The 26,015-nt window shown below is 59.0% G+C and overlaps 7 protein-coding genes and 2 non-coding genes across 9 annotated transcripts; 2 read left to right on the top strand and 7 right to left on the bottom strand.

The window, feature by feature from the left end:
- Nucleotides 1-355: 355 nt before the first annotated feature.
- Nucleotides 356-4,124, bottom strand: EHS24_000582 (uncharacterized protein; the record flags this gene model as incomplete). Its single annotated transcript, XM_028616406.1, has 3 exons — nt 356-2,165; nt 2,204-4,053; nt 4,104-4,124. The coding sequence occupies 3 exons, from the start codon at nt 4,122-4,124 to the stop codon at nt 356-358; spliced, it is 3,681 nt and encodes a 1,226-aa protein (XP_028480263.1).
- Nucleotides 4,125-4,359: 235 nt separating this feature from the next.
- On the top strand, nt 4,360-5,274 carry EHS24_000581 (uncharacterized protein; the record flags this gene model as incomplete). The annotated part of the gene is made up of 3 exons (XM_028616405.1): nt 4,360-4,425; nt 4,627-4,869; nt 4,930-5,274. 3 exons carry the CDS (start codon nt 4,360-4,362, stop codon nt 5,272-5,274), a joined length of 654 nt encoding a protein of 217 aa, XP_028480262.1.
- A 536-nt stretch (nt 5,275-5,810) lies between these two features.
- Nucleotides 5,811-5,924, bottom strand: EHS24_000580. The gene has a single exon. It is a non-coding gene; the product is annotated as a tRNA-Gln (tRNA).
- Nucleotides 5,925-6,337: 413 nt separating this feature from the next.
- Nucleotides 6,338-6,451, bottom strand: EHS24_000579. The gene has a single exon. It is a non-coding gene; the product is annotated as a tRNA-Gln (tRNA).
- Nucleotides 6,452-7,637: 1,186 nt separating this feature from the next.
- Nucleotides 7,638-8,827, bottom strand: EHS24_000578 (uncharacterized protein; the record flags this gene model as incomplete). Its single annotated transcript, XM_028616404.1, has 5 exons — nt 7,638-7,858; nt 7,910-8,113; nt 8,183-8,305; nt 8,452-8,479; nt 8,543-8,827. The coding sequence occupies 5 exons, from the start codon at nt 8,825-8,827 to the stop codon at nt 7,638-7,640; spliced, it is 861 nt and encodes a 286-aa protein (XP_028480261.1).
- A 1,041-nt stretch (nt 8,828-9,868) lies between these two features.
- On the bottom strand, nt 9,869-11,891 carry EHS24_000577 (uncharacterized protein; the record flags this gene model as incomplete). Its single annotated transcript, XM_028616403.1, has 2 exons — nt 9,869-11,683; nt 11,727-11,891. 2 exons carry the CDS (start codon nt 11,889-11,891, stop codon nt 9,869-9,871), a joined length of 1,980 nt encoding a protein of 659 aa, XP_028480260.1.
- A 2,505-nt stretch (nt 11,892-14,396) lies between these two features.
- Nucleotides 14,397-20,655, bottom strand: EHS24_000576 (uncharacterized protein; the record flags this gene model as incomplete). The annotated part of the gene is made up of 16 exons (XM_028616402.1): nt 14,397-15,002; nt 15,052-15,638; nt 15,684-15,862; nt 15,901-16,120; nt 16,164-16,289; nt 16,327-16,377; nt 16,423-16,681; nt 17,462-17,471; nt 17,530-17,810; nt 17,855-18,339; nt 19,089-19,590; nt 19,629-19,689; nt 19,744-20,027; nt 20,086-20,158; nt 20,209-20,494; nt 20,541-20,655. 16 exons carry the CDS (start codon nt 20,653-20,655, stop codon nt 14,397-14,399), a joined length of 4,125 nt encoding a protein of 1,374 aa, XP_028480259.1.
- Nucleotides 20,656-21,751: 1,096 nt separating this feature from the next.
- EHS24_000575 (uncharacterized protein) lies at nt 21,752-23,914 on the top strand (the record flags this gene model as incomplete). The annotated part of the gene is made up of 7 exons (XM_028616401.1): nt 21,752-22,129; nt 22,171-22,392; nt 22,434-22,528; nt 22,580-23,026; nt 23,070-23,131; nt 23,236-23,590; nt 23,629-23,914. The coding sequence occupies 7 exons, from the start codon at nt 21,752-21,754 to the stop codon at nt 23,912-23,914; spliced, it is 1,845 nt and encodes a 614-aa protein (XP_028480258.1).
- Nucleotides 23,915-24,083: 169 nt separating this feature from the next.
- EHS24_000574 (uncharacterized protein) lies at nt 24,084-25,998 on the bottom strand (the record flags this gene model as incomplete). Its single annotated transcript, XM_028616400.1, has 6 exons — nt 24,084-24,098; nt 24,364-24,901; nt 24,976-25,149; nt 25,213-25,307; nt 25,341-25,571; nt 25,594-25,998. The coding sequence occupies 6 exons, from the start codon at nt 25,996-25,998 to the stop codon at nt 24,084-24,086; spliced, it is 1,458 nt and encodes a 485-aa protein (XP_028480257.1).
- Between the last annotated feature and the right edge of the window lie 17 nt (nt 25,999-26,015).

Here is a 26,015-nt window from a genome sequence, read left to right as displayed (position 1 = left end):
ACCTCCCCGGAATCCCATGCCTCGCTGGCTTGACCTTTGTTTTTTGCACTGCCTACCCATGTTCTATACCCCTCCTGCCTTTCCTCCCCGGCCTACCTAACCGCCCTTGTACCGCAGGCAATAAAATGCACATGTTGGGAAGCGAAGAAGCGAGACGCACAAACGCCCAGTTGCAAGCAGCTACTCCTTTTGCATGACGTGAACATACAGTGCCTTGTTAGGTCCCACATGAGCGCGCCACGCAGATCTAGATTGTGTGGATTACGGCCCACTGTGCGCCTCCTCCTGCTTTACTGATTCATTACGGACGAGGCGTACGGCGCCTGGCGCCAGCTTACGTGTGTGTCCAAGATATCTACGGCTGGACGAGCACGGTCCACGCGGCGCGATCCGCCGGCTGCTGGACGCGCACCTCGCGTTTGTCGGCGCCCTCGCCATGGCTGACGCTGAGATGCGGGAGTGCCAGCCATCCAGCCCCGCCGACGGCGACGGCGTCGATCCGTACGTCCAGGTTGCCATTGGCCGGGACGGGACCGACACGCGCTCCGCGCGGTCCCGACCAGACGAACCCGTCGGCGGTGTCGCCGTGGACGGCCACGTACGCCGCCGACGACGGGTGCGCGTTGGCCAGCGAGAGCGTGGCGGAAAAGGCCTCGTGGGAGCGCACCACAGCCGGCGACGCAAGTGTGGCTGTCAGGAAGGGCTCGGGCGGCACGGCCTGGAGGGCTGGGAGGGCGATGAGGGCGGTGTGTTCCGTCTCGTCGGCCGTGTCGGCCGGTCGCCACGTTGCCTTGAGGTGCGCCACGGGTCCAGGTGGAGTAGTGCGCTGCGCGCCGGCGTCCAGCTTGAACCGCGCAGCGAGGGAATAGGCCGTCATGTGGTCCCACCGCTGAGCGGGGGATATGGTGGACGGGAGCGACGAGCTGGAGAGCGTCACACCCTCAGCGGCAGGAACAATTTCGAGGGCCGAGACGAAGACGCCGCGCGGGCCTGGGACACTGAGAACAGTTGCGAGAGAGGCAGTTGCGCCAGCACGAGAGAGGGTTGGGGTAGAGCTGAACGGCGAGAGGACGGGGACAACGGCCGTCTTGGCCACCTCGGCGACAGAGACTGTGTGCTCGTCGTCTGCCTCGTCGTCGGGCCGCGTGACAGCGATGCTAATATCGACCATCTTGGTGCCTGCCCGCGGACTAACGAGATACAAGACGGTCTCGGCGGCGCCGTCAACAAGCTGCAGGTGGTGTTCCTTGAGCATGGACTCGGTCGACTCGTCGTCGAGCGATACGGTTGCACCGTCGGGTTCCGCGCCAGGCTGCAGAAGAACCGACAGCGAGAGCGCCAGGTTGGCGTCGCACGCCTCGGCGGCAGTCACCTTGAGAGTGAGTGGGAGTGCCTCGCCGACAAACGCGGCTGGCGCGTGTACGACCTCGAGGGCGACGCTGTGTGCACGGGGAGCAAACGAGACAACAGAATGGATACCGCCGAGAGGAGTAAAAGACTGGCCGTTGGTGGTCCACAGCAAGAGGCGGCGCGGGGTGAGACGAAGGTCGAATGTCCAGGGGCCTTGGGTGAGAGTGAGGGTCACGTCTGCGACGCACAGTTCACCGAGCTCGCCAACAAGCTCGCCGGTGACGACCAGAGGCCGGCCAGGCACCCACTTGAGTGCGGCCTCAACAGGGTGCTCGGCCAGCCCAGTGTCAATGGTACCAACATTGACGGCACGCGATTCGCCGGCTGCAGTGACCACAATGTCCCCTCGTGCATCGCTACAGGCGATGCGCAACGCCGTAAACTCGAGCCGAGAAATATCCACGCCAGTGGGGCTGTCGATCACAACCTGGAACGGCACGGCACCGCCGACCTGGGATTGTGCGGAGCGGAACCCGGCACGCGCCTCGAGGATCGCATCGTCGCCCACGTCGATGACAATGGGTTCAGACGTGGCAGGTGCCGTCGTCGTGAGTAGGCTGGTAAAGTCCTCAGGCAGACCGGAACGGTCTTCGGCCTCGACGCCACTGCCTGGCGCCATCATCTCAATGAGCAGGCGAGCGGCGGTCTCGACGTTGCCTGTGGCCTGGGCACATTCGTACTCGATGGCGCGAAGCTGGCGGACCATTGGGCGCCAGTTGTCGGCGGTGAACTTGCCCTCTATGCGATTAAGAGATCTGGGTGTAAGCTTTGGTAAAACGACAGTACAACGTACGTTAAAGCCAGGTCATACTGTCCAGCACCGCAGTGCACTTCGGCAGTCTTGAAGGCAATATACAGCGCGAGACGGGACTCTTCCTGGCCCTGCTCTTTGAGGAGATTGAATGCCTTGTTCAGGAGCTCAACAACAAGCGCCGCGTGGTCGATCTTCTTCTCGTTGCTGAATCCAGGTGCTGAGGCAAGTGTGCCATGTTGCTCGGCGGCAAGCGCAGCGTCAAAGCGCGCTTTGCGCTCAAGAGTGCTGCACGCCGCAGTGTAGTAGTAGAATGCGGGTGGGTGGAGGATGTGTAACGCATTGGTCGAGCTGTTCGGCAACGGGTCGTCCAAGGCTGGAACGCTCGGTGGGGGCGGGTACGTCGGTGCTGGGAGCTCGGGAATGACAAAGCCCTCGGCAATAGCCATCTCGAGCACCTCGGCCAGGATTCGGTACTGCCTCGCGACCCAAGACCAAAACTCGAACGTCTCCTCGCCAATACCCCAGCCACGGGACAGCTCACCAAAGCGGCGCAGGTGCACAAAGTATGGGACAAGCACGCGTGGACCCGAGCCCTCGTAAAGGAGCAGCTTGCAAATCTTGACGGCGACGCAATCGGCGAGCACCTTTGCCTCGGCCCAGCGTTTTGTTCGCGGAGGCATCGTTGTCGTCGAACTGAACATGCGTGCCAGTTCGTTCCAACAGTCCTCGTAATGGCGGCGTGCCAAGTCGAGCTCGCCACGGACCTCGGCAAACCAACCAGCCTTGAAGTCGTATCGAACTGTCCAGCCCTGCGGTCCCAGTGGACGCGCAGCGACAGACGCGGCTCGAGGTCGGCCCGTTTGCGGGGGTGGAGATGTGCTCTGGCCGGCGACACGTCCGCGCTTGCGACGCAGCTTCTTGCCGTGCGCGTTATAGTACTCGAGTGCAGAGTCATAAAGCGCGTCCTGGAGCGATCGCACAAAGTCGGGAAGCTCAGAAGCAGGAACAGGGGTAAGAACAAACAAGGACGCCTTGGCAGACAACGACGAGGTGCGGCGGAGATGCGACAAGCGCTGGTCGAGGCCTTGAGACTCGAGAGTCGCTGCCGACGCCATGAGCACGACGGTGAGCTTGATACCGCGCTCGCCAAGACGCTTTCTCCGGTCGGCAATCTCGCGGACAAGCGCCTCGTCTGCCTCACGCTCTGCCTCGCGCTCGGCGTTGGCAAGGACCTCTTCGCCCAATGAACTCTCGCCATGCGCACGGTAAGGCGTCTCGTACAATCGGAGGAAGAGCACAAACACGGACGGCACCAGCTCGGCGTGCTTGCGTACCCACACCGGAGCGATAAGGCCGTCGGGGTGCAGCGGTGAGCTAGGCGTGAGTGGTGAGAGGGGCGAGTGGGAGTCGTCGCCGCCGGGCTGGCCGTTGGCACCGGGCATCTTGCGCAGCGGGAGGCGCACGCCGTTGTCGACCATCATGACGCGGAAGTCGCGTCGCTGGTCTTCGGGAAGCCATACGCGAGCCGGCGCACCGAGGGGTGCAAACACACTGCGCAGATCGCGCGTCAAGGTATCAAACTCGGCGTCACGGGGGTCACTGGCGCGTGGAAGAGCCAAGGTCTCCACCTCGGGTGACATGAGGGGCAGACCGCTTGTATCGGTGCTGGGCGACACGCCAAGCGCCGGGGAGAGCGTAGTCCCTCCTGGGTTCGGGCTGAGCGGCACGGGGAGCTGGGAGGGCATTCCTGGGTTCGGACTCAGCCCCGGGTTCGGACTGAGGCCTGGATTCGGGCTCAGTGCTGGGTTTCGCGCTGCGCTGCTCGCGCGTCGTCGGGTGTTCGGGTTGAGCCCGCCGACGAACATGAGCGGCTGCGGGTGGGCGAGGAACTGGATGGTGAGCATAAACATGAGCGGGAGGTGGGGTCCCATGGACGTACCTCGAGAGGATACGAGTTCATCGTGAATGCAGCGCGTTGAGCGGGTGGGGGGGGGGGAGTGGGTTGATGAGAGAGATGCAAAGAGGAATGAACATCCGGAACGCCTGCACCTGTGCGTCACCACCTGTTCGGCGTACGGCGTCGTAGTCGGTGCCTGAATTGGCCGCCGCTCGAAGTTGCAAGATTCAGATTCTCGAGTTTTGAAAGTTGACAAACCCAACAACAGACACTCCTCCATCCCACACACACACACGTCATGGTCGCTCCAGGTGCAAAGAATCTCTGGGTCGCGGCTTCCGATGGCGACCTCGAGCGTGTGCAGGTGCGTACTTTGGCTGAAGCAGCTGAGCAATTGGCTCCACCACCCTCGATCTGCATGTTCCCAAACGTGTGCCGTTTGTCTCGGTGCGCTGGGCCGTGCGACCACACGCCCATGCTTGAGCAGGACCAGTCGCGTCTGGTTCTAGAGACCATCTGCTCCCCCATTCCCTCACTCTTGGTGTGACGCTTGCTGACACTCCAGGCTCTCATCGCTGCTGGCGCGTCGCCAAATGACAAGGACCAGCACTCTTACACTCCCATGCACGCCGCCGCTTCGTACGCGCACCTTGACCTCCTCGAGTTCCTCGTTGGCGCCGGCGGTAACGTCAACCTTCCTGACGACGACGGAGACACCCCGCTCTTCACTTGCGAGAGTGTCGAGGCCGCCCAGTGGCTCGTCGAGCACGGTGCTGACGCCGCCCACAAGAATGGCGAGGGCTTGACAGTGGGTCCTTTTCCGTTGTCGCTCCGTGCACTGTTGCTAGCGCAAACTGACCATGAACAGGCTGCCGATTCCCTCGACGAGGACCACCCCACCGTTGCCGCGTACCTGCGCTCTGTCAATGGTGCCCCAGCCCCCGCAGCCCCAGCCGCCGAGGGTGAGGGTGAGGGTGTCAACCAGCTGGCCGTGGACGAGTTTGCCGCCCGCCAGACCGCCGACCTCATGGCCCAGTCTCAGTCCATTATTGCCGAGGCGCAGCGCACTGGCACCAACCCCGACGACCTGCTGCGCGACCTCGTCCAGCGTGCCGTGCGTGAGGGCTTTTCGTTTGGCGGTGACATTGGCGACATGGCTGGTTCCGGCCCAGACGTCGACGAGGAGGCCCACAAGCGCGCCCGTGGGGAGTAGACTGGTTGCCCGGGTGATGTCTGTAGGTGATTCCGGGTTAATATAGATGTATCATACACACATGCCACTGAGCAGCTGGCCGCAAGCGTCCACCGTGTTGGACACTGACCTGACCATGTTCCTGGGGGCCATACTTAGTACACTGTGGTCCAAGATCGTGTCGTCTGCAAGCCCTAAATGGAATCAACGACGTATTGTTAGGGTGTCAGCTGGCGTGTGTCCGATGGAAGGTAAGGAACGTGAAGAGGAGGGCATCAGGAGGTTCCTCAGTGTCGGCTCCAACTCCAAGGTAGAGAACTGAGAACATGGCGGTGATAATAACCGGCACTATTTTGCAATTGCAGCCAAGCGCCAGCACCGTTGACGCAAAACTGACAGCGGTGAGAGCAGACAAGCCCACGAAGACATGTGAATGTGGCGGGATCGGCGATTTCGACGCCCAGTCAATCCGCCAACAGTCCCACCAGTCCACAATCCCAAAAATGACTCCCCACCTTCCTCCTTTGAAGACAGGAAGGAAGAGGGGCTCTCACAGCAGGTCCGACTGGGAATCGAACCCAGATTACAAGAACGATCAAGACAACACTCGTCGGGAGGAGGAGGAGGATGAGGATCAGAATCTTGTGTACTGACCGTTATACGATCAGACCCCGATGGTGGCTTCTTCGAGGGTACCAGGAACTTCTGGAGGTCTTGGGGGTCGATTATCTGCACAGGAGTGCGGGCCCGTTGCCTGCTAAGGATTGCAGAGGGTGTCTGGTGCGAGGAAAACTCGGCCCTGCCCCCGGGAAGAGAATTTTGCGCTGGCTGTCACGAGAGTGGGCCTTGATGACACCTAACGGGCCTGTAAGGCTATACAACGTAAGGGCAGCATTTCTTGAGTTCACTCTGGAGCACCCCCGTGTCCTCCTCAAAATGAAAGTCCGGAAAAATGCACCAAGGCGGCAAGCCGACGAGACACACCGGCCATAATGTCCCGATCCTCTTCCTCGCCTTCCCTCCGTTCCTCCTCTGCTTCCTGCTTCAAAAATGAATGCTTCTGATCACTCAGAAGCAGCTCAGCAGGTCCGACTGGGAATCGAACCCAGATTACAAGAACGAGAGACAATAGCAGGGTTGAAGACTACTACGTACAGCCAATCAGAATCTTGTGTACTAACCGTTATACGATCAGACCGACATGTCTGTGTTCTCTGCTGCTTTATTCTCGAGCGTCTGCACTCCTCTGTTGACAATGATCTGACCTGGGAACGACTGGGGCCCGCTGGCGAGCAAGGGCGAGACGACATTGGTCCGGCGGAGGCATGAAGAGGAGGTGGACCCTGGTGTGGGGTCACAAATTCGGGGGCCCGAACTTTGCACCCTGGTACCCCCCCCAAGCACTGTCTTTGCCGTCCTCGAGATGCTGGTGATGATGGCGAGCTGGAACATGGAGTGCACAGAACATGCGGGGAACCAAGGTGGATAGAATCTGACAGGCTGATATCGTCGGCAGAGTTGGACCAGTCGCCTGCCACAACTGCCACATTCAGTTTTGTGGCACAACTACCACCTCTCTTACGTGATTCCGAACTCGCCTCTGCCCATCCCTCATACCAGGCTCCGTCTCATTTATATATCGAGCAGCGAAGCCGGCCTCCAGCCACTATCTCCAATTCGGGGATGTCGTCTAGTGGTAAGACACAGACTTCGCATCCAATCCTCAATCCTCTCCACCTCGTCCTCGAGCTTGGAGAGACGAGGGCGACTGTCTGTAACCGGTGTTCGATTCACCGCATCTCCAGCTCCTTTTTAGGTTCTTGCAAGAGTCTAGGACGGTCACAGACATCTACAAATGCTGCGGGGAGGTGTCTGGGAACAGGTCTGTCCATTGCAAACGACCGACCGAGGTTCTTCGTGGCACGGCACACGCACGCACGGAACGCTGCTTGGTGATGCCGGGATCTCAAATCCCCCACCATCTCCAATTATTTTGGCTCACACACAGGCACACGATCTCATGATCTCCCTGAAACCCGGCCGCGTTCCAGGTGTAACCGTAGTAGCCATCTGGTGGCACCCGGAGGTGGCGCGGAAGTGGCGCGGAGCGGAGCAGATCGTCGGCCCCCGAATGCGCCGAGTGCCAGTGAGCAGTGGCACACGGATGTGTGTAGACACGACGACGTGTCGTGGGAGCAAAGAGTTTTACAACGTGGAGTGTGTACTGAGTACAATGCTATGCAGAAAGAAGAGCTAGATAAACCATTAGGTGAGATGGGGGACGAGATGGTGGCGCCAAGATGTGATGGCGTGTGTGTGTGTGTGTGTGTCGGGGGGATGCTATGGACGAGTATGGCACGGTTGGCCTTTCCGGAAGGGCAGATCTACTTGATGTACGCAACCATGCCGATGGCGATGACCTTGAGGATCGCGGACATGAGGCTCGAGAACCACGCCGAGGTCACTTGTTCAATGGCAAGACCGGCGAGGGCTCCAGAGACAAATGTCGCGAGGTACACGACACGCAGGTCGCGTACGCGCGAGCGACCCCAGAAGAACAACTTTGGGTCAGAGAGCACGCCCACAATGACGGACGTGACCATGCCTGTGAAATTAGCAAACTAATTTCCTTGTGCAGAACGCAAGCTCGACAAACCTGTTGGCATGAGCGGCTCGATTGTGGTACCCATGACGATCTGGGGACCACCCTGGACGGCGGCCACGAGCATGGATATCCATTCGTAGCTCCCATACTGCTGCAGCTGAATGGGTGCGCTGGGAGACACCATGAAGGAGAACAGGAACAGCAGGATAGTCTGGTAGACGAGCGAGAAGAGGATCCAGCCGCGCTTCCGGTGTCCTGGAGGAACGACGTCAGCCACAAACTAAGACCCGGTGGCCACACTTGGCCCCAACTCATGCAACTCACCACACCTGGCGCCGAGCTGGCCAAACACAAGACCAGCACCGACAAACCCGGCCATGGACGTTGCCGTTAGCGTGAGCTTTCGGCCCCTGTGGTGTGTCGCCAGCGCAAGGAGGATAGTGTTACCTGAAGGAAAAAAAGAAAACACCCATGTCAGCGCGACTGTTGCCATCTCGCCACTCGGCCGTGTCTCAGATCCGTCGCCTCCTTTGCGTCCATGTTTGAACGGTGCCGCCCCAAGGGCACGGATCCACGGATCCACGGAAACATACCGGTTTGGTTGGTCGCAAAGCATGAGTACTGGGTGTGTGGTCAGCGCAGCCGCGCGCAGTTGCCAGCGTGCAGGTGCTGCGGTGTACCTACAATTGAAAGCATGATGCTGTCGAGGAGACTTGTGCTAAAGCTCACGACAAGCATGGCAGGGACAGCGGCGCTTGGTGCAATCTCGTCCGACAGCCAAGCGCTCCACCCCTTACGGGCGCCTCCGGCGAGTTGCCACTTGTTGTTGTCGTCGTCGTCGTCGTCGGCGCCGGTGCGTACGCGGATGGGGTGCGGGGGCTGGTTGGTCTCTGCCTCGGTGGCCAGCTCGCTGCGCTCGTTGAAGACCTCGGTGCTGGTCAAGGACGTTTCCGAGGTCGCGTGCGCCATTCCGCTTATGGCGTCGGCGCACCCACACTTGCACCGACAGGGTGATCCCTGTGGGGAAGAGGGAAGGAGCCTAGCCTGTTCGGCGTCGGTTGCCATCGTGCCATAGTTGGACCCCGCCATGGTCGTTGGTTCGCAAAAAGGTGTACGCGCAAAGAAGGAGGTGTGTGTTGGGGGGGTTAGACGTGAGAAAGAAGAAGAGAAAAGATGAAAGGACGAGGAGCGTTGGGTTATCTACCTGAGCGCAGAGAGCAATGGCTCACAGCAATGGGCGTGTCTTGGCTTGGCTGCATTTGGCTCCGGCGCAGAGGACGAGCTCGGACGAGCTCACAGATCACATTTGACGGCCCGTTTTTTTGTCTTTCCATTGCAGATCGCCCCTTTTCTCGTGATCTCGTGTGGGGACGTGGGGAGAGAGGGACCGGCAATGTGTTGCTCCTGCTCTTATTACCCCGCAATGCGCTCACGTTGACACGTTATTAGCGTGTTATTGGCGCGCGATAGTCGCGATAGCTTGCGTTGTTTGCGTTGCCAGTGCCAAGAGCGTTGGTGCCGTTGCGCGCGGTTAGGTCACCTCCCTGGCCCCGGCCCTGGCCGCCTGGCGCGAGGAATGGTGCGTGATCGGACCCGTAAATCGCGAACGATGACGCCACACCCGACAATACAAATTGACAAAAAAAGGACTAATTCACCGCCCTCCCCAATACAAATCTCGGTTCAACCGACTACAAATCGCTTACAAAACTACAAATATCAGCCGACCGCAGTCGAGAAAGCCCAGCGCTTGGACGGCCAGGATCATGGTACACGGCATAATGCATGATGGTGGAGTGATACATGCCCACCAGGGGCTAACAGAGTGTAGATATCTATGTGGATATGGCTAGTGTGGGCAGTTGCAGAGATGGGAGGGTCGCACCTGCCAAGCCCGGGCAATCCGGAAATAGCAAAGGCTGTGACTGCCTCGCAACTGTTCCCCGTTGAGTGTCTCGTTTCTCGTCGTTGCCGAGAACGTATGTCTAGTTGTTTGTTTTTGGAACGTCTCTACCATGCGCTGAACGCCTTGAAACCCAGTCCGTAGATGATGGACTCAAAGTCCCTGAGGTTGTCGTACTTGTCCCAGTTGACAATCTCAAAGGGGCTCTGGCGCCAGTCGGGCTGGACGGGGCCACCAGGTGGTGGGGGCTTGGGCGGCTCGTCCTCGCCGTTCTCCTTGGCAACGGCAACAGCAGCCTCCCACCCCTGCATGACCTGCTTCATCTTTTGCTCCTCCTCGGTGTGACGGCGCTCGTCGGCGTCGTGACGAGCGGGCTCGCGCGCATCCACATAGTCAAAGTCGATGCAGAGGGCCGAAACGACACCGCCGTGGTAGCGGGCCTTGGCACCGCGTTCGCGTGCGGCACGGCGCATGATCATCTCCTTTGCAGGTGCACGTGCAATACCGTACTCGTCGGCGTCGGCAAGCATGTCGTTGTCAATGTCGCCGAGACCGCGGCGGTCGTCGTCGTTGGGCCGTTCGAGTGGCTCGCCAAGACGAGCCGTGGCCGGGGTGGCGGGGAAGGTGTCAAACAGGGGCATTTGCTTGGTCTGTCCCCAGGTAAAGCCAAGACCCACACCCGATGGGATCTGCTTGAGGAGGTTGTAGTGGACAAACAGCGGGGCGCCCCATGCGTCCGACTGCATCATGGTGTGGCAGCAGAAACCAGTGGCCGAGTCACGGGGCAAGGCACCACCTCCGACCCAGCGTCCGGGCACGCCGTAGCGCTTGCGCAGGGACAGAGTGGCCCAGCGGAAGATGTCCTTGTCGCCGTCCGAGAACATGTAGAAGCGTTCGTGACCCTCCAGCATGTACTTGCTGAGCAGGAGAATGTCCATGTTGCGCTTCTTGTCGATAAAGATCTGGCCGGCCTCCATCTCCCACTCGTTGCGGCACTTGATACCCATGAGCGCCCAGACGGGCGAGCCAGCCGACGTCTTCCAATAGTCTTGAGCGGTAAACAGACCCAGACGCTTGTACACTGGCGACTCGAACATGTACTGTGGGTCCGCGGCAGGGATCGAGTCCGAGTCGAGGTACAGGACGTGACGGTACTTGCACTGGATCATGGCAATGGCCTTGAGGTGGTACGACTTGCGAGCGTTGCGGTCCTTGGTCTGGCCCTCGACAGCTGTGAGCTCGGCGTTGAGCTCCTTGAGCTGTTCGCGAATCGGGTCGTCCTCGGCGGGGGCCTCCTCGGGGAAATGGAAGATCTGAACGGGAAGCACAGTGCCGCGCTTGCGCATGACCTGGATAGACCAAACGGCGCGCTGGAGCGTGTCGGCGTTACCAGCGACCATGACGATTCCGTGGCCTTCCTCTCCATAGTCGTTGAGCGTGGGCGTGTCAATGAGGGCCTCCATGTGCTGGATGAGTTCTTCGCGCAGGTCGTGAATCGACGACCTGTTAAACGTCATCCAGGCGTTGGAGTGCGTTTCCAGCATGTAGGACCCATGCTGTGGCTTGATGGTGGAGCATTCCTCCAAGTTCCACTGCATGAAACCACCCAGCTCGACCTCGCCTTCGACCTCACCGCGGCCGCCGGGGGAAGCGCGCCAGGCGTCTAGGCGTTGACGCAAGGTCGCAGTGACGGGCAAGGGGTCGGACGCAATGTCAATGGCACGCTTGGAGGGACCGCCGTAGAAGGGGGAGTAGTCGGAAGGCTTGGGCAGTTCGTCGCTCAGAGGCGGGAACTCCAGTGGCTTGGGCTGGACAAAGTCGCTGGACTCGCTGGACGCTTCTTCTTGCAGAGGGGCGTCATGTGTGGGTGTCGTCGGTGTGGACGGGTCCTGATACTGCGTTGTGGACGGGCCAAATGCATACTATGCGAAAGTCAGTGTGCGGTTCCTTGTTTGCCAAACTCACGCCGCGGTCGTGGGCATACACTAGCAATGCCAATGACAAAAACAAGGTGAGGCCAAGGATACGCCGCAGCCCGGTGCGGCCACAGAGTCGGGCACGCACACGCGCCCAACCTGAACCCTTGCCGTTGTTGTTGTTACTACCATAGTGGTAGCCGGCCTCGAGCATGCTGGGCGAAGCCGGCGGCTTGGAATCTGAATAGGAGGACACGAGCGTGCCGCTGTCTGAACTGGCTGGGGATGAGGACGAGTAAGGTGAACTCGGTCGCGAGTCGTTCAACGATAGAGTGGGCTTCATCGAGCGGGGAAGAGACGCGTCGATGGCCTCTTGCGGAGACGACGAGACGACGAGAGGGAAGGGAAGAGAGTGGACGAGTATGTCGTCGAGCGATGGCACTGCTGAACGTCGTGGGAACAACACAGGTGTCGCAGGCTGCTGTGGTAAGGTCGGTGAGACAGTGCGATTAGAGACGGGGAATGAGGTGGTCGGAAGGGGGGTGGGCACGACGGGCGCGTGCTTTTTACAGTAGCTGGGATGGGGGACGAGAGATATGGTACATGAGAGAGAGAAGCATCGCTGCTGCGAAGAGCGTGGTCACTGCGTAGCATGGTCGCAGCAGGACGACGCGCGCGGGGGGTGGTTGCTGTTTTGGTGGTGGGGTGGGTGCACAGTTACGGGGGGATGGGCAAAGGGGCTCTGTGATCCGACAGAGTGACCTACGCCGCTCCGCCGCTGCTGCGTATCTAGGGGCCCACTGCCCAAAAAACAGAGTTGCCAGCCGGTCTCGGCCCTCGTTTGTACCTCTCCGCTGCTGCTGTTGCTGCTGCTGCTGGCTGCTGCCGTCGGAGCTGGCGGTGCATAAGGGGAGGGACGCAGGGGGGTGGGGGGTGAGGGGCCCGCTGGCCTGCGCTGGCGCTGTTCTCGCCATATGCACGGCCGTCCACTAGATGCGCCAGATCGAAATAGAACGCAGTCATCGAAACAGGTTTTCTTGCACCAAGCTGCGCGTCTCGCAGCCTGGAGACATCGCTATACCGCTGCGTGCACGTTTTGCAGGAGACGCAGGCGCAGCAGCATGTCTGGGCCTCAAGCCTTCACGCCTCCTCCCTCAGGTAGTAAGAGTAGCAGGTGGGGCCGTGCTACGTCAGGCTCTCGTCTCTCTACTGCAGACGTATTCAATGACGCATCACCATACAATGCGCGCAGTCACTTTTCCGTAGTAGTAATTTCCCGAGACGCAAAACGTCACAACCTACTGCACGCGCTAAACGAGAGCGGCAGCGAGCGCGCGGGTGGATCGCATGTGTCCACCTGGGCACCTGAAGAGTGCGACTGCAACGGCGGCCTGCGGGTGACGCACGTGTGCTTGCATGGAGTGCGTAGTTTGCGTATGTGCTTGTCGTGAGAGCGCGCGAGTTGCGTGCGTTTCGCATCTGCACAGTCTGGTACACGCGTCCACGTCTCCGTCCACTGAAGTCTGCTGGCTGTAGCTGGCTCTGTTGGCCGCTGGCTGCTGTGGCACTGCTTGCAGCTTGCTGTCCGCTGCGGCCACCTGTTGTTAGTGTGTCGATGGCTCGGCGCCATCGGGGTTCTGGCAGTTCTGAAACACAGCTGCCCAGCCACTCGCTTCGACCTATCGCGATCTAAAGGCCGATCAATGACTACGCCGAGAGTGTAGTCCTCCGGTGCTGCACACCTGTGCAAGCAGTGCCGGCCGCAGTAGCTCCACAACAGCGCTCACTGCGGCGTACGCGCGGCGCGGGGGCCGCCGTCAAGGAGGCAAAAGCAAAGCCTCTGGCCTCTGGTTTCAAAGGTTCGAGCTCGCGTTCGGAATTCGGAAGCAGATCGGACACGCGGACCCTAAGCGGCCGAACATTCAAAAATGGCTCTGCGCTGCGCTGTGGCACAAAGGTCAAAGGATCAAAAGAGTGCAATGTGCAAAATGTTGCTAGGTGCGCCATGCATGTCGGGCGGCGCCAAAGCCACCCATCACCGCACGGTCGATACGCAGCGTCAAGCTTACAAGGAGCACTTGGACCATTCAGAATAACGACGAGCTGCCTAGGCTATTGGTTACGATGTAGGTAGAAGGTAGAGGCGATCCAGCCATGCGCACTCAATTTCGTGCGCGCAACGCGTTGCCGCCAGGAAATTGAGGATGCAAGACTCTGCACATCGTTAAGTCGCGTGCAAGGCCATTCCCATTCCAACTGCATATGTTCTTCTGCTTCTCGGCGATATCGTGCATGGCCTGCTTGATGAAGCTGCGTTTGTCGTCGCGGTCTTTGCAGCAGCCAGTACCGCCTTTGACAGAACACAATGTAATTTGTGCCCGTAGAAAAAATATTTTTGGTGATTTTTTGTTTCTCGTTAATTGTCACGTTTTAAACCAACGTGGACTGAACTGTGGTCCATGTTCTGCCCTCCTAGCAAAATTTACATCACCATAACATGGCAGTCGGTAGAGGCCAAAGGCTGAGGGGCATTGTATATGTATGTGCACACCCCCATCCACAGCGCGCATATATTAATAGGGCTACTTTTCTACATAATCTCCCCGTCTCCGAGGCCGTCGAGTGCTGGGTGCATATGTACAGTACATACCAGCAGCCGATTGTTGGGCAGTGCCAAAGATCCACATCTGTGCACACCTCCATCCACGGCGTGTCCACATTACTGGGGCTTCTTAACTTCTTTCTCTGTCTCGGTGGAAGTCGAGGGCTGGGGACCAGCGACCCATGGGAAAGGGGGTGGCACCATGCGGCCGCGCCTGGCCCTCTTGGGGGGAGGTCCGTTGTATGTTGAAGGCGCGTCGAGAGCGGACTTGATGTTGCTCACGACCGCCTGTCCACCACGTTTGAACGACTCCCCAATGGCCAAACGGTTCTCCCTGCGGTAATCGCTGCCCCGGTGCCAGAGGGCGGCGAGTGCCTCGAGCGTAGGAATGCCGCGGCGCTTGCCCCACTCGAGGAAGCTGTCACCGAGGCCGACGGCTGCCCAAGATGTAGGTGGGATTGGCAGGCCCCAGAGGATCTTGACCACCTCCTCCATGTGTGGAGCGAGCGGGGCAACCGGGCTAGCAGTCGTCGACGGCAGACGAACGTTGGCGACGTTGACCGTGCCAAGCATGGTGGCGCTGCCCGCGTTCAAGTCGGTGAAGGCGACGGACTTAAGTGCCAGCGAGGATCCGGGGTCGCGACGCACGAGCTCGAGGGCCGTCGGTGAGATCTTGGTGCCGGCGTGGATGCAGCTGGAGATGGGGAGCCACTCGCCTTCGACCTGCTTGATGTCAGCGAGATGTCACATGAGGAGAGATGGTGCCACTTACGAAAACGCAGAGGGTCCAGTAGAGAGTGTTGGCGGCGTTCTCGTCTTGTGCCAGCCAGGAGAGGAGGTGCGCCAGCGTGCAGCACCCGCCGTTGTTCCACAAGCCGCCGAGTTGCTCTTGAATGACATCGTACGTGTCACTGACGGTCGCTTGGTGACGGCGGTGATCTCCCTCCCTTGTCTTACGTGCCACAAAGGCAGTTGCTTCGTCGCAGACCAAACCCACGACACGCACGTGAATGGTACCCTCGCGACCACGACGCTGCCAGCAGAGGTCGCCCTCGACTAGATGAGTGACACCGACAATGCCCTTGCCCTCCGTCTGGCGCGCACGCACGGCCGACTCGAGGCCCCTGGCAAGCTTGTTGAGATAAACCAGAATACCGTTCCTCGAGATTGGGGGAGTGTCGGACGGGGGGGACGAGGCGGCAGAGCGCGAGATGGCAAAGATGATGGGCTGTGCCCAGCGGTTGATGTTGGCGTTTACCCCAATGTTGCTCGCGGGAACCAAGTCGCGCGTCATGCGAGAGGTGTCGGCACTGGCATACTTGCCGCCCACCCGGATCGTGAGAGAGAGCGCAGGGACGTCTTCTCTGGATGATCAGCTTGGTTTTGAACGATGACGTGACTTACCGGCGGTGGTGATGTCGGCGTCCTCGCCATCAAATATGACGGCAAGGAAGTCGGGGGCAGGAGAGAGGGGCTGGTCTCGGTGGGCATACCATCCTTGGAGGAAGATGCAGAGACGGGATTGCCTTTGCGTCATTTCAAGATAGTATGTGAGGTCATTCAGGTGGCTGTAGGTAGCCGACCTGGCCGCTGTTGGTTAGCCAGTGGCTGCAAGTTTCACTCACAAGCTTGGCAGTCTACAGTGATAGGGACGAGGGAAGGCTTGATGCTCTTGAGCTCAGTTAGCTCGGCGATTGCGGCCGCCGCGTCTAGTGGGAAGGCCTGGTACGCAATGGACACGCGAACGCAACCTCCGTGGGTGTCAGAGTAGGAGATTGGGCGAGCAGGAATGCCGTCCAGCTTGGCGGCGACAGCGCCGGCATACGCCTGGCGGTAGTGCACTGGGACTGTCAGTGATTGTGGCAGGCGATCTTCAGGACATACTCAAAGCGTTTGCTTGACCAAGTGCGTCTGCCAAACGGGTCCGAACGTCCGCGTTCTCGGCTGGGACGGGGGCGAAGCGAACCTTGCGCAGGTCGAACGAGGCGGGTGAGTTGAAACCGCCAGGCGCTGTACATTTAGCGTCGTTTCTCGCTGATACGCTTACCGTCGCGGAGCTTGAGGGGGTCATGGTGCTCGGTCCAGACGATCACATCGGCTGGGAGTGTTAGGAGAACCACTGAGAAGGTCAATGTGAACGTACCTCGCAGCCCATCACCAAAGGGAGCAGACGGAGCTGCACGCTGAAGCAGGTCATTGTCGTTTCCGCCTTCGCGCGGTTCACCATCTTCGTCATCTCCGTCGTGCCCATGTTGATAATCGGGGTGGGGAAGGGGGAGAGCGTATGCAACGTTGGCAAAGTCTTCGAACGAGCCGCCACGCTTCTGGAGGTGCTCGTACTCGATGACCTTGACGGAAAAGTCGTCGTCAAGCTCGACGGGGAAGCGGGGAGTTAAGGAGGACTATATGCCATCAGCGTTCACTGTGGAGTGGCTGTACAAGAGGCTTGCACTGACCGACGAGGAGCCTGCGGCCGGAACGGAGAGTCCACTGGGGTGTGGATGGGTGAGTGGGGAGATGTTGTGTTTTCAGGTGGGTGGTGAAACGAAGGTGAAAAGAAGGGAGTCGGGAAGAAATGGTAAAGGAGAGCCGCAGGCCTCAGAGGCGCAGAGGACAAGAGTGAGGGGGGCGGGCGGTTGGGGCGATGGGATGAGCTGTGCAACCTCCACCAAGTTTTGCCCCAGAAGGACGGGCGCGAGTGGAGCGTGTGCAGCAGAGGCGTGTGCGCGTGTGCAGCACACACGCCTCGCGGCGTTGTTCTTATAGCGTGTGTCACATGAGGCTAGTATGCGTGACCTCGCAACGCGCACAGCGCCCTTCAATGCCCAACAGCTCTGCGATCTGCGAAGAGCAAAGGACCAGGCTTCTTGGATGTAAAGCCCGACGCGGAGCAGCCTGTTCAATGATCAGTGAGTTTCGGCGACGGCCACGACCTGTGCTACATGCAAAGCGAGGATGCCTGACATGTTCCATCACCAGGGAGCACGAGGCTATACATCGATAAACTTTATCTTCTACCTGTGTTCACAATACAGTATGTATGTAAAATTCAGCCGCCCACGCCTGACAAGACAACTACGGTAACGTTCGCCTCATTGCTGCGGCCAGCCACATTGACAGTCGCCTCCATGTGTAGTGCGTGCTCGAGGTCGTTTTACAAAGTGTGCCGCTCAAGCACATACTGCAACGTCCCTTCCATTTTGATGACCGCAGCGGGTGGGACGTTGCAGTATGTGATTGAGCAGCACACCTGGCAACGCCACTAGCTCCGTCATGTTTGAGGTGTTCGATCACAGAGTTGCCGGTATATTGGCCATAGCCCTCGAGGTATTCCCAGTTGGCCTCCATGGCGTCCGCCAGCGAATTGTCACTGGCAATTTCGACGTTGAAGATGTCGAAATTGCGCTCACGTCTGCGCGTGGGGCTGGTCGGGGTGTAAAAATCAACCGCCTGATGAGCGAAATTTGCCAGGGGTACGCAATGAATGACATGGTGATGGCCGATGACCTGGACGTTGAGGCATTCGGCGTGCTTCAGGAACGTGAACAGATAGTAGCTGAAGCGGTCCGGACGACCCGTCTCAGCCCCGGCCTCTCACCCGGGGCAGTGTATGTGACGCAAAGGGTTTCGAGAGAAAAAAGGAGCTCGAGGAGGCGAGCCATGCCGTGGTCGACGTCCGTGCGAGCAGGATGGTCTTGACGGTGGCCATTGGGGGTGTTCCATAGGGCTGAAACTCCCTCAAAGAGACCCGGAGCGAGAACAAGGTGCTTGAGAATAAGGAGTTGACCTGATCGCTCGACAAGGTTCTCCACAGTGCGAACAAATGAGACCAGACCTCCAGGAGACTCGATGGTGACGCGAGATCCAATCCACGCCTGCAGGCAGGTGACGGGTGGGTAAGGTACGCTTGGCTGTGAGACAGTCGTCTGGTTGAACTTGTGCGCAAAGTGGTCCATGTAGATGGGAGAGGCTACGGCGGATTGAGCCTGATTGACCTGGCGGTAAAGACCAGGGACGTCGGCGTCGACCTCGGCCACGTAGCGCCAAAGTTGAGGCAGTTCTGGAGCGGTCAGCCATAAAGGTGGCAAAGAGACCAGACACGGTACTTGCCTTGAATCAAGTCGTGCAGGAACGTGTCCGTGCTTGTGGTGTCGCTTCCACTCGCAACAGCGGTTGGGAGCGTGGTCATCTTGCAAAGAAGGTGGTAAGGTGGTAAGATAGCAAGAGGTGGAAATGGTGCAATGGGAGGGGGATTTGTGGAGCTCGGAACTCTGGTCTCGCTACTTTGAACGAATCGCCAGAGTCACATTTCTGGTGCGTGACGTCTGGACGAGGAGAGACCTCGCAGCCGCACGAGGCGTGTGAACTAGGGGAGTCCTTCCGCATTTTGGAAGCAACGCGTCGGGACTACCAAGGATCCGACGATCCGAGGACACGGGTACAGGGGCACAGGGGCCTTCAGAAGCTTAGAGGACTTTGAGCCGCCCGTGTCAGTCACTCCTTCTGTGATCTGTGCACTGCATTGGACACAACTTCGGATTGTACAAACCCAAGAACAGCCTTGTGGCACTGCCACACTTCCCAACACGTCCAGCACTGATGGCTCGGATACAACATACACGCTATCACACCGGGCACCGTGCACTGCTCGTCCAACGCAAATGGTACATACATGCTTGGCCACGCATATTTGTACACTTATGTAACAGTACACACCTCCAAATTCCCCACTGCTCCCACCTGGACGATAATGGCACATGCCTGGTGGTAGTTAGCAACAATCCTTCCAGCTGCGGGAGTGTGACTTACCGCAGCGGCCATAGTCAAAGTGGTTCTCGTACGTGCATGTCGGGAAGTTCCACGTGCAGCCTGTGGCGGGGATGGAGAGCGAGGCAGCGGCAACCACCGCCGCGCCCGGCGTTGGGCTGGCGACGGCGGTGGAGTGGCGACGAGCCGGGGCGGGAGATGGCGACCTGGATTCCCGCATGTCGCTGAGGTCGATGAGCTCTGCACCGCTGCCGCCGGACGGGAACGACGAGGGTCGGGCTCGGGAGGGGCCAGCAACGGCGTTGTCACTGGTGCGAGCACTCTTGAGGGGAGTGTCGCTGACAGCGTCGTCCTCGTCGTCGCCCAGCTTGCCGCGCCTACGCTTAGCCCGGCGCGAGTTGGTTTGAGCCGAGCGGTTAGCGTCGGTGGCGAACTGGCCAGCAGCCTCCGCAGCCTCGTCCAGGTCGCTGTCTTGCCCGAACTGGAAGTGCGTCCACCTCCACCAGCCACCGTTGTCGGTGGGGCCGCGGTGCTCTTCCTCGCTCTGGCTGTTAGTGAGTGTCGGTGAGAGACTAAACCCACCACGAAGCCGAAGCGGCGCACATCCTTGCCAAAGTTTCGCCAGCCCGCCGCGGTGCCGCCACTGTCGTGTGTGAGCTTATGCAACCTGGTGAGGACGTGAGGACATTCAGCTTACAGGAAGTGCTTGTGGAACGCCTCCTTGTGAACGCGGACCGTGCGGGGGGTCTCAGCCCACAGGATGGCGCGCTTGGACGGGTGCTTGTCCTTCTCGGCATTGATGGCGCCGAGGAGAAGGGCGAGCACCTTGCGCGCGGTGTCCACCGTCTTGGCCGTGCGGCGATCGGGCGCGTCCGACCGCTGGACAGGGCGGTGGATCTTGCGAACCGAGGCGAGGTCGTTGGACAGATTTGGGTGGTCCATCTTGACCTCGAAACGGTCGTCCTTCTTGCCGCGCGTAAACTGTGTTTGGGTCAGCCGGCGAACAGCAAACCACAGATCGGCCACAGACACGACGCACCTTGATGCCCATTTTCTGGATATTGCGGCGGAAGGCGTCCCAAGGGTTGCTGGACTTGGAGGACATCGTCTCCCTTCAAGCTTGTCAGTCTTTGCAAACATTTCTCGAATGTGGTACACGCACAGCCACTCCGTGAACCTCGCCTTGCTCAGAACGAGAACGCCTGTTCCTTCCGCCCAGGAGACGAAGCGCTCTTGGCGAGGGAGCGTCGCCTGCGAGACCGCCAAGTCGTAGAGGTGTTCTATCCACGGCTTGCTGCGGTCGACGTGCGTGCGCTCGTACGGCCACCTCGGAGGGGGGACCGGCTCGCCATTCGGCTTGAACATGCCATACTTGGCAATGGCCGCGATCTTGTCCTTCTCCGCTTGGACGTAGGCGATGGCAGCTGCGAGCCTCTTCTCCTCGAGGGCTGCCTTGTCAGCAACAGATCGCTGCCGCTTGGAGGGGGTACTCACCCTTGTCCTCCTCAATCTTTCGCACAGCCGCATCCATAGTGGCCAGGCTGAAAACCGAAATAGGCTGGTCCAGGCAAGACAGCTTGGGGATGTCGAGGGGGTGTGGGGGTTCCATGGTAGATTAAGTTGGGTGGATAAAGGTGGGTGTATGAAGGTGGGTGGATAATGGTGGGGTGGGTGGAGTGGGTGGGGTGGGGAGGTGGGGCTGAACGCAACTGAAAGAAACTGTGAAGCAGTCAGAGATCGCGGTGCGGGTGGTGGTTGGGGGGGAGGGCGGTGGCGATGCTGGGGCGCGGTCCGGTGATCTCGTACGACGACTTAGAAGTCACAAAAGAATCGTTGCTCCAACGTGTCCCATGCCCCATCGTCGTCAAGGTCACCAGTGCGCCAGTGCGCAGCCCATAGCTTCCCCCCATAGCTTCCCCCCATAGCTTCCCCCCATAGCATAGCCCAAAGTCCGTACCGGGGAGGGGGATCGGCGTGGGGGGGGGGGGAGGGGCGCGTCTCTTGTGCCCGCGGACGGACGGTGGTAACGTAGCCACGACGTGCAAGTGCACTGGGAAGCTGGGAATCGACAGAGTCACGCTCATGGTTCGTGAGGTCTGGAGGAAGAGACATTGCCAACGCTCGAAGTCGTGCCATGTGTGGGCTCAAGGGGAAGCTGTGCAGAATGTGATCGCTGTGAGCGCCAAGATCAGAGGATCAAAAGACACAGGTTCTCGGAAGCTCAGAGGACTTTGTACACCGCCTGTTATCTGTACTAAAAAAAAAGAAAAAAGGCTTTTACCCTTGGCCCCCTGTACCGCTGTACCGCTGTGCCGCCTAGCCTTCTTTGTGCACTTGCTAAGACGCGATGCATCAGTCTTCCCCGGACAGGACCTGGGGGTTCACAGATCACAGATCACAGAAGAGTCGAAGAGCATCCTCTTTCCGGTGCCACAATAGCCGTCGATAAACAATGAGTGCGAAGTCCAGTCATCCCGCACCAGCCACACACCGGGCGTCGCGCTGACCCACTGGCCACTGGAAAGCCCCACGCTCACCACTGCGCACACGCATAGGGCGCTCTCTCCGTTCTCACGCATATGTCACACGCCCAGTGGCGCGCCAGTGGCAAGAGGTTCTGCTTTCTTTCAACTCCTTTCACCTCCTTTCAACTCCTATCACCTCGCCAACAGTCACTCTCTCTCTCTCAACAATCACACCCCAACATGGCCATCGAGTCAACAGAGATCCTTACTCAAATGGATCCGAAAGAGTTTAGAGCAAACACTCTGAACTACAGGTATCTTGACACTACCTCCAAGGCCGACAAGGCCGCCGTTGTCGTCAATGTCGATGCCCAGCTAGCTGCCAGTGACGCCGAAGCAGCGCTTCAAACCCTTCTTGCCCTGACCGGCAAGTCGCAAGCAATCCTTTTGGGCGGTGTGGAGCCCACCACAAAAATCCTCAACTCCACCGTCCCGGTCATCAAGGACTTGCCAGTCTACCGGATCCTTGACGATGTCAGGTGTTCAAGCTTGCCTCCCTCGGATCCAAGCTCTATCGCATTCCTCCCCCTCTTTACCCCTTGGTTTAACCCAGACGAGGTGAGAGATGACAAGGTCACCGCAACGCTAACAAAACATAGATCAAGACACGCATCGCCGCCATCTGTGACCTCTTCATTGAGCACACGTCCGGCTTGGTGATCCCTTCACCAAACTTGATCGTCAACTTGTGGGATGAGCTCCACCAGTCTCGCGACTTCGAGCTCCAGCCCACCACCGTCCAAGGCGTTGTCATGGACATGTCTCCCATTACAGGCATGGCCATGACTTATGCCAACGCAATGTGGAAGTCCCTGCAGACGGTGAGTGAAAATTGGTGTGACTTGACTGACTAGCAATTCAGATGGTCGACGACCGTGTCCGCGCCAGAGGACAAATCCCTCGTCCGCGTGCGACTTTGTTCCACCTGACGACGGACGTCAATGCGTTCTATTTCCCGTGAGTAACGTATCACATTTCCACCAAACCAATGGTTCTGACTGTCTTTAGTCAAGGTAACCACGGTATTCAAATGGAAGAGCTCAACGACGACGAGCAAACCGAGGTCCTCAAGTACGCAAGCGCTGCACGATCGGCAGGTACACCACTGCGCACGGTGGCGAGCATGGTTCTCCGCAAGCACGGCGTCCTCTTGGTCCCTCACCACGCCAATTGGCTCAGCCGCTTGCCCTCCGGCCCACTGAAGCCACTCGCGCAGAGGTACGACGACCTCCATGAGTTGCGCGGCATGTACGACCGCGAGGATGTCCACGCCCGTCTTCTCAACGACCGTCGCTTCGTGTGGTCGGCCTACAACCCCTTCCAGACGATCGACCGCGCCTGGGAGGCGCAAGGCATTCTGGATGGCACCGTCGAGGCAGATGCCCTGGCCCAGAAGGGCAACAAGGTCGGATGTTGCTACCTCTGTCGTCTGTCTGCCCCGAGGATCCGTGAATGGTCTCGTGGTGGACGGCTTTTGGTCCATCGACCCCCTCCGCAGCGACCCCACCAACCTCATCTGCTGCGGAGTCTACCTTCAGCTCGCCGAATACTTCACTGATCGTGAAGATGGTTTGGCATTCTCCCAACCCTTGGCTCCGGCCCTCCTCACGACCGGAGGCCGAACCCTTTCAATGTCATCCGAAGCGGCAGCTGTCCTGTGACAGACTGCGCTGCGGGTGACATTTACGGCATGGCATATGACGAGGATCCCATGTGCCAGTACCTCGCCGTTTGTGGATCCTGCAAGATTTACAGGCGAGAGCAAATGTCGGAACTCAAAAAGCTGGGCCAGGAGGTCATCCGCAAGAACACCGTCGCCACCATCCGCGGCACGCGCAATGCGGTCGTCCTGCAATGTGGGATGGCAGGGTGTGCCAACCGTTGCGTCGCCCACGACCGGCCTTCGGGCTCCACCTTTTACGGCGTGTATGGTTTCGTGTCGTCCAAAGGCGACAGCATCTGCCCCACTTGTTTCCAGGCTACCGGCCGCATCCGCGGTCGCAACAAGGTCGCTGGAAAGTTTGGCAGCCTCTTTGGTGGTGCACTCGACCGCAAAGTTTCGACAGCGCTGCCGACATTGTTATCCGCGCAGCATCCGAAAGCGCTTTATCCAATGACGACCTCCACAAGCGGATAGGCGAGCAGAGTGTTCACCTCACTCACAAGCTCTACCCTGGTAAGAAGGACGACTTGACCCCATTTGCCTTTTCATGTATTGACGTGGCTGCTCAGTTCCCATGGTCCCGGCGCGGCCTACTCCAGTTCATCCAGCAAAACACTCGTCGGGTTGGCGCGATCGAGTTCTTGAGCCAGGTCCAGCCCTGGAGCGAGGACGATGTGTAAGAGATACTTGGTGTAGCATACATGACCCATTCCCTACGTGACGCGCTCCTCATGCCATGCGGTTCCTTATGCCATGCGTTGAATTGCCCATTGACCGAACAGAAGCGGCGGACGGTGGCACCCCCAAGGTGTGGCGACAGCGGTTCCTGCCCCCAAGAGTTATTCAAACTCACCATCTTGAGGGCTGCGGTGGCACAGTAGTATTTTCTCCACGTCAGAAAAATTATAAAGTATCAGACACGACGCTGCCCTACTTCACAGCGCATTGTGGATCGTCTCAATAATTTTGCACGCAGGAGTGCGGATGTGTGAAGAATGTGCAAAGCCGCGCCGTCTATCATACCTGTGCTTGTTTGGTCTCCACTTTTTGAATGTACAAGACATAGAGCATAGCATGCATTTTTGACAGACTGTGTCGGAGCAGAATTGTGTGGTGTGGGAAGCCCTACGAGCTGCTGGGTCTTGGTCAATTGGGGAACACCCAAGCTGTGGCAATTGACGCAGATGGCGAGATGTTGTCCCGTGGGGTCTTCGAAGTTGGTCACGCCGAAGACGCCCTGGCTGAAGCTGTCCTCCACCTGACAGAAGCCACCACGAATGGCATTGAACAGAACGCGCCCTGCTGTCTTGATGAGGGCGCGGGCCATGCTCTTGGTGAGTGACAAGCCGTCAGCAGCGGTCAGAAACTCGCTGATCGGGGAGTGGCGGGGACAAGAGACGGACGTGTGACTGTCGACGTCGAGGAAGTCGATACTCCATTGGCCCGTGGTGAGACCAGTACCCACGATGGCGGTAGATGACAGTGGGCAGCCATATTGGCAGCAGCCGGTGATGTCGCCCGTTTTAACGAGAGCAGCGGCCCTTGGGGTACCCGCGACAACGCCGTATAACTCTCGACGCCTGTCGAGGATGATGGCGGGGTCGCAGTAGTGCCACTGGTAGCGGCGATCGTTGAAGACGCGAGAGTGAACGTCCTCGTTGTCGTACCTCGTTGCCAGATCCTGCAAGTGTTGGACGCGCTCTTCGATGGGCTGGAGAGGAGGGACCTTGTCGTGTCCCACCAGCTCCTTAAAGAGCTGTCCAAGCCAGGAGCGTTGAGGTACCATAACGCCGAACTCGGCGTGAACCATGGCGGCAACCGTGGGATGCCATCAGGGAGCTTGTCGGAGGCGTACTCTTTGATCTCCTGCGCTTCGACCGAGTCGACCTCCTCCAACTGAACGATACCCTGGTCACTGTTGGGGTCAGAACTCTGCTCAACTGCACACAATAGGCGGAAGTAAAGAAACCGCACTCACTGGAAGTACAGCTCGTTCACTCGAGTCGTGAGGTGGAACAACGACACGCGGCGTGGCGGAGTCAGACCGGCAGCCGTCATTCGTACTTTTGTGAACTACAGTTAGCCATGCCCTTGAACAAAACACACCTCTTGCAGCTGTTCCCACGTCTGAGACAGATAACCAGAGGCGCCAAGGCCACCATTGATCGGGCTGGTGTCAAAGAGGACGCCGAGGGGGATGGTGGGGTGAATGTCGAAGTCTCGGCTTCCGTATTCGTCGTCCCAGAGGTTGAGCAGCAGCTCGCGTGATGTGATGATGTTTCCGGCGGTGTGTTTGATGAACATGTCGGCAACAAGGCCCAGGCGCTCTTCAACCTTCTTGTTAGCTTTCCGCGTCCACAGCAGAACTAGCAGAACTCGCCTCGGTGGGAGTAAACCAAGGAGTCTGAGAAGCCAGGTGTGCGATGTATCCAGGTGTCGTGGGGGACAGAGACTGGCACCAGACGTCTTTCGTGATCTTGAAGACAGGGAGGGATTCAATCACGGGTACAGTGGATGCTGGTAGCTTTGGGCAGCGGTCCCCGCCACCGAGAAGAATCGCTTGGGTCTTTCCGGTCAAAGAGAGGAAAATCTTGAAGGCCGCATTGGGGTCACCGGCACGCAACGTCGCTTCCACCTGGGCCGCAATCTGAACCTTCTGGCTCTTGGGAACAGAGTCAAGGTAGCTCAAGTTGGTGGGGCTGGCCGACAATTGTTCCCAGAAGGCGGTAGCCTCCTCTCCTATTGTATCTGCAGCCCTGCCCATGGTGATGAGAGTGCAGG

Source organism: Apiotrichum porosum, assembly GCF_003942205.1.
Source record: "Apiotrichum porosum strain DSM 27194 chromosome Unknown scaffold_1, whole genome shotgun sequence".
Taxonomy (NCBI): domain Eukaryota; kingdom Fungi; phylum Basidiomycota; class Tremellomycetes; order Trichosporonales; family Trichosporonaceae; genus Apiotrichum; species Apiotrichum porosum.
Note: the sequence above shows the minus strand (reverse complement) of the source record. Positions and strands in the feature narration are given on the sequence as shown.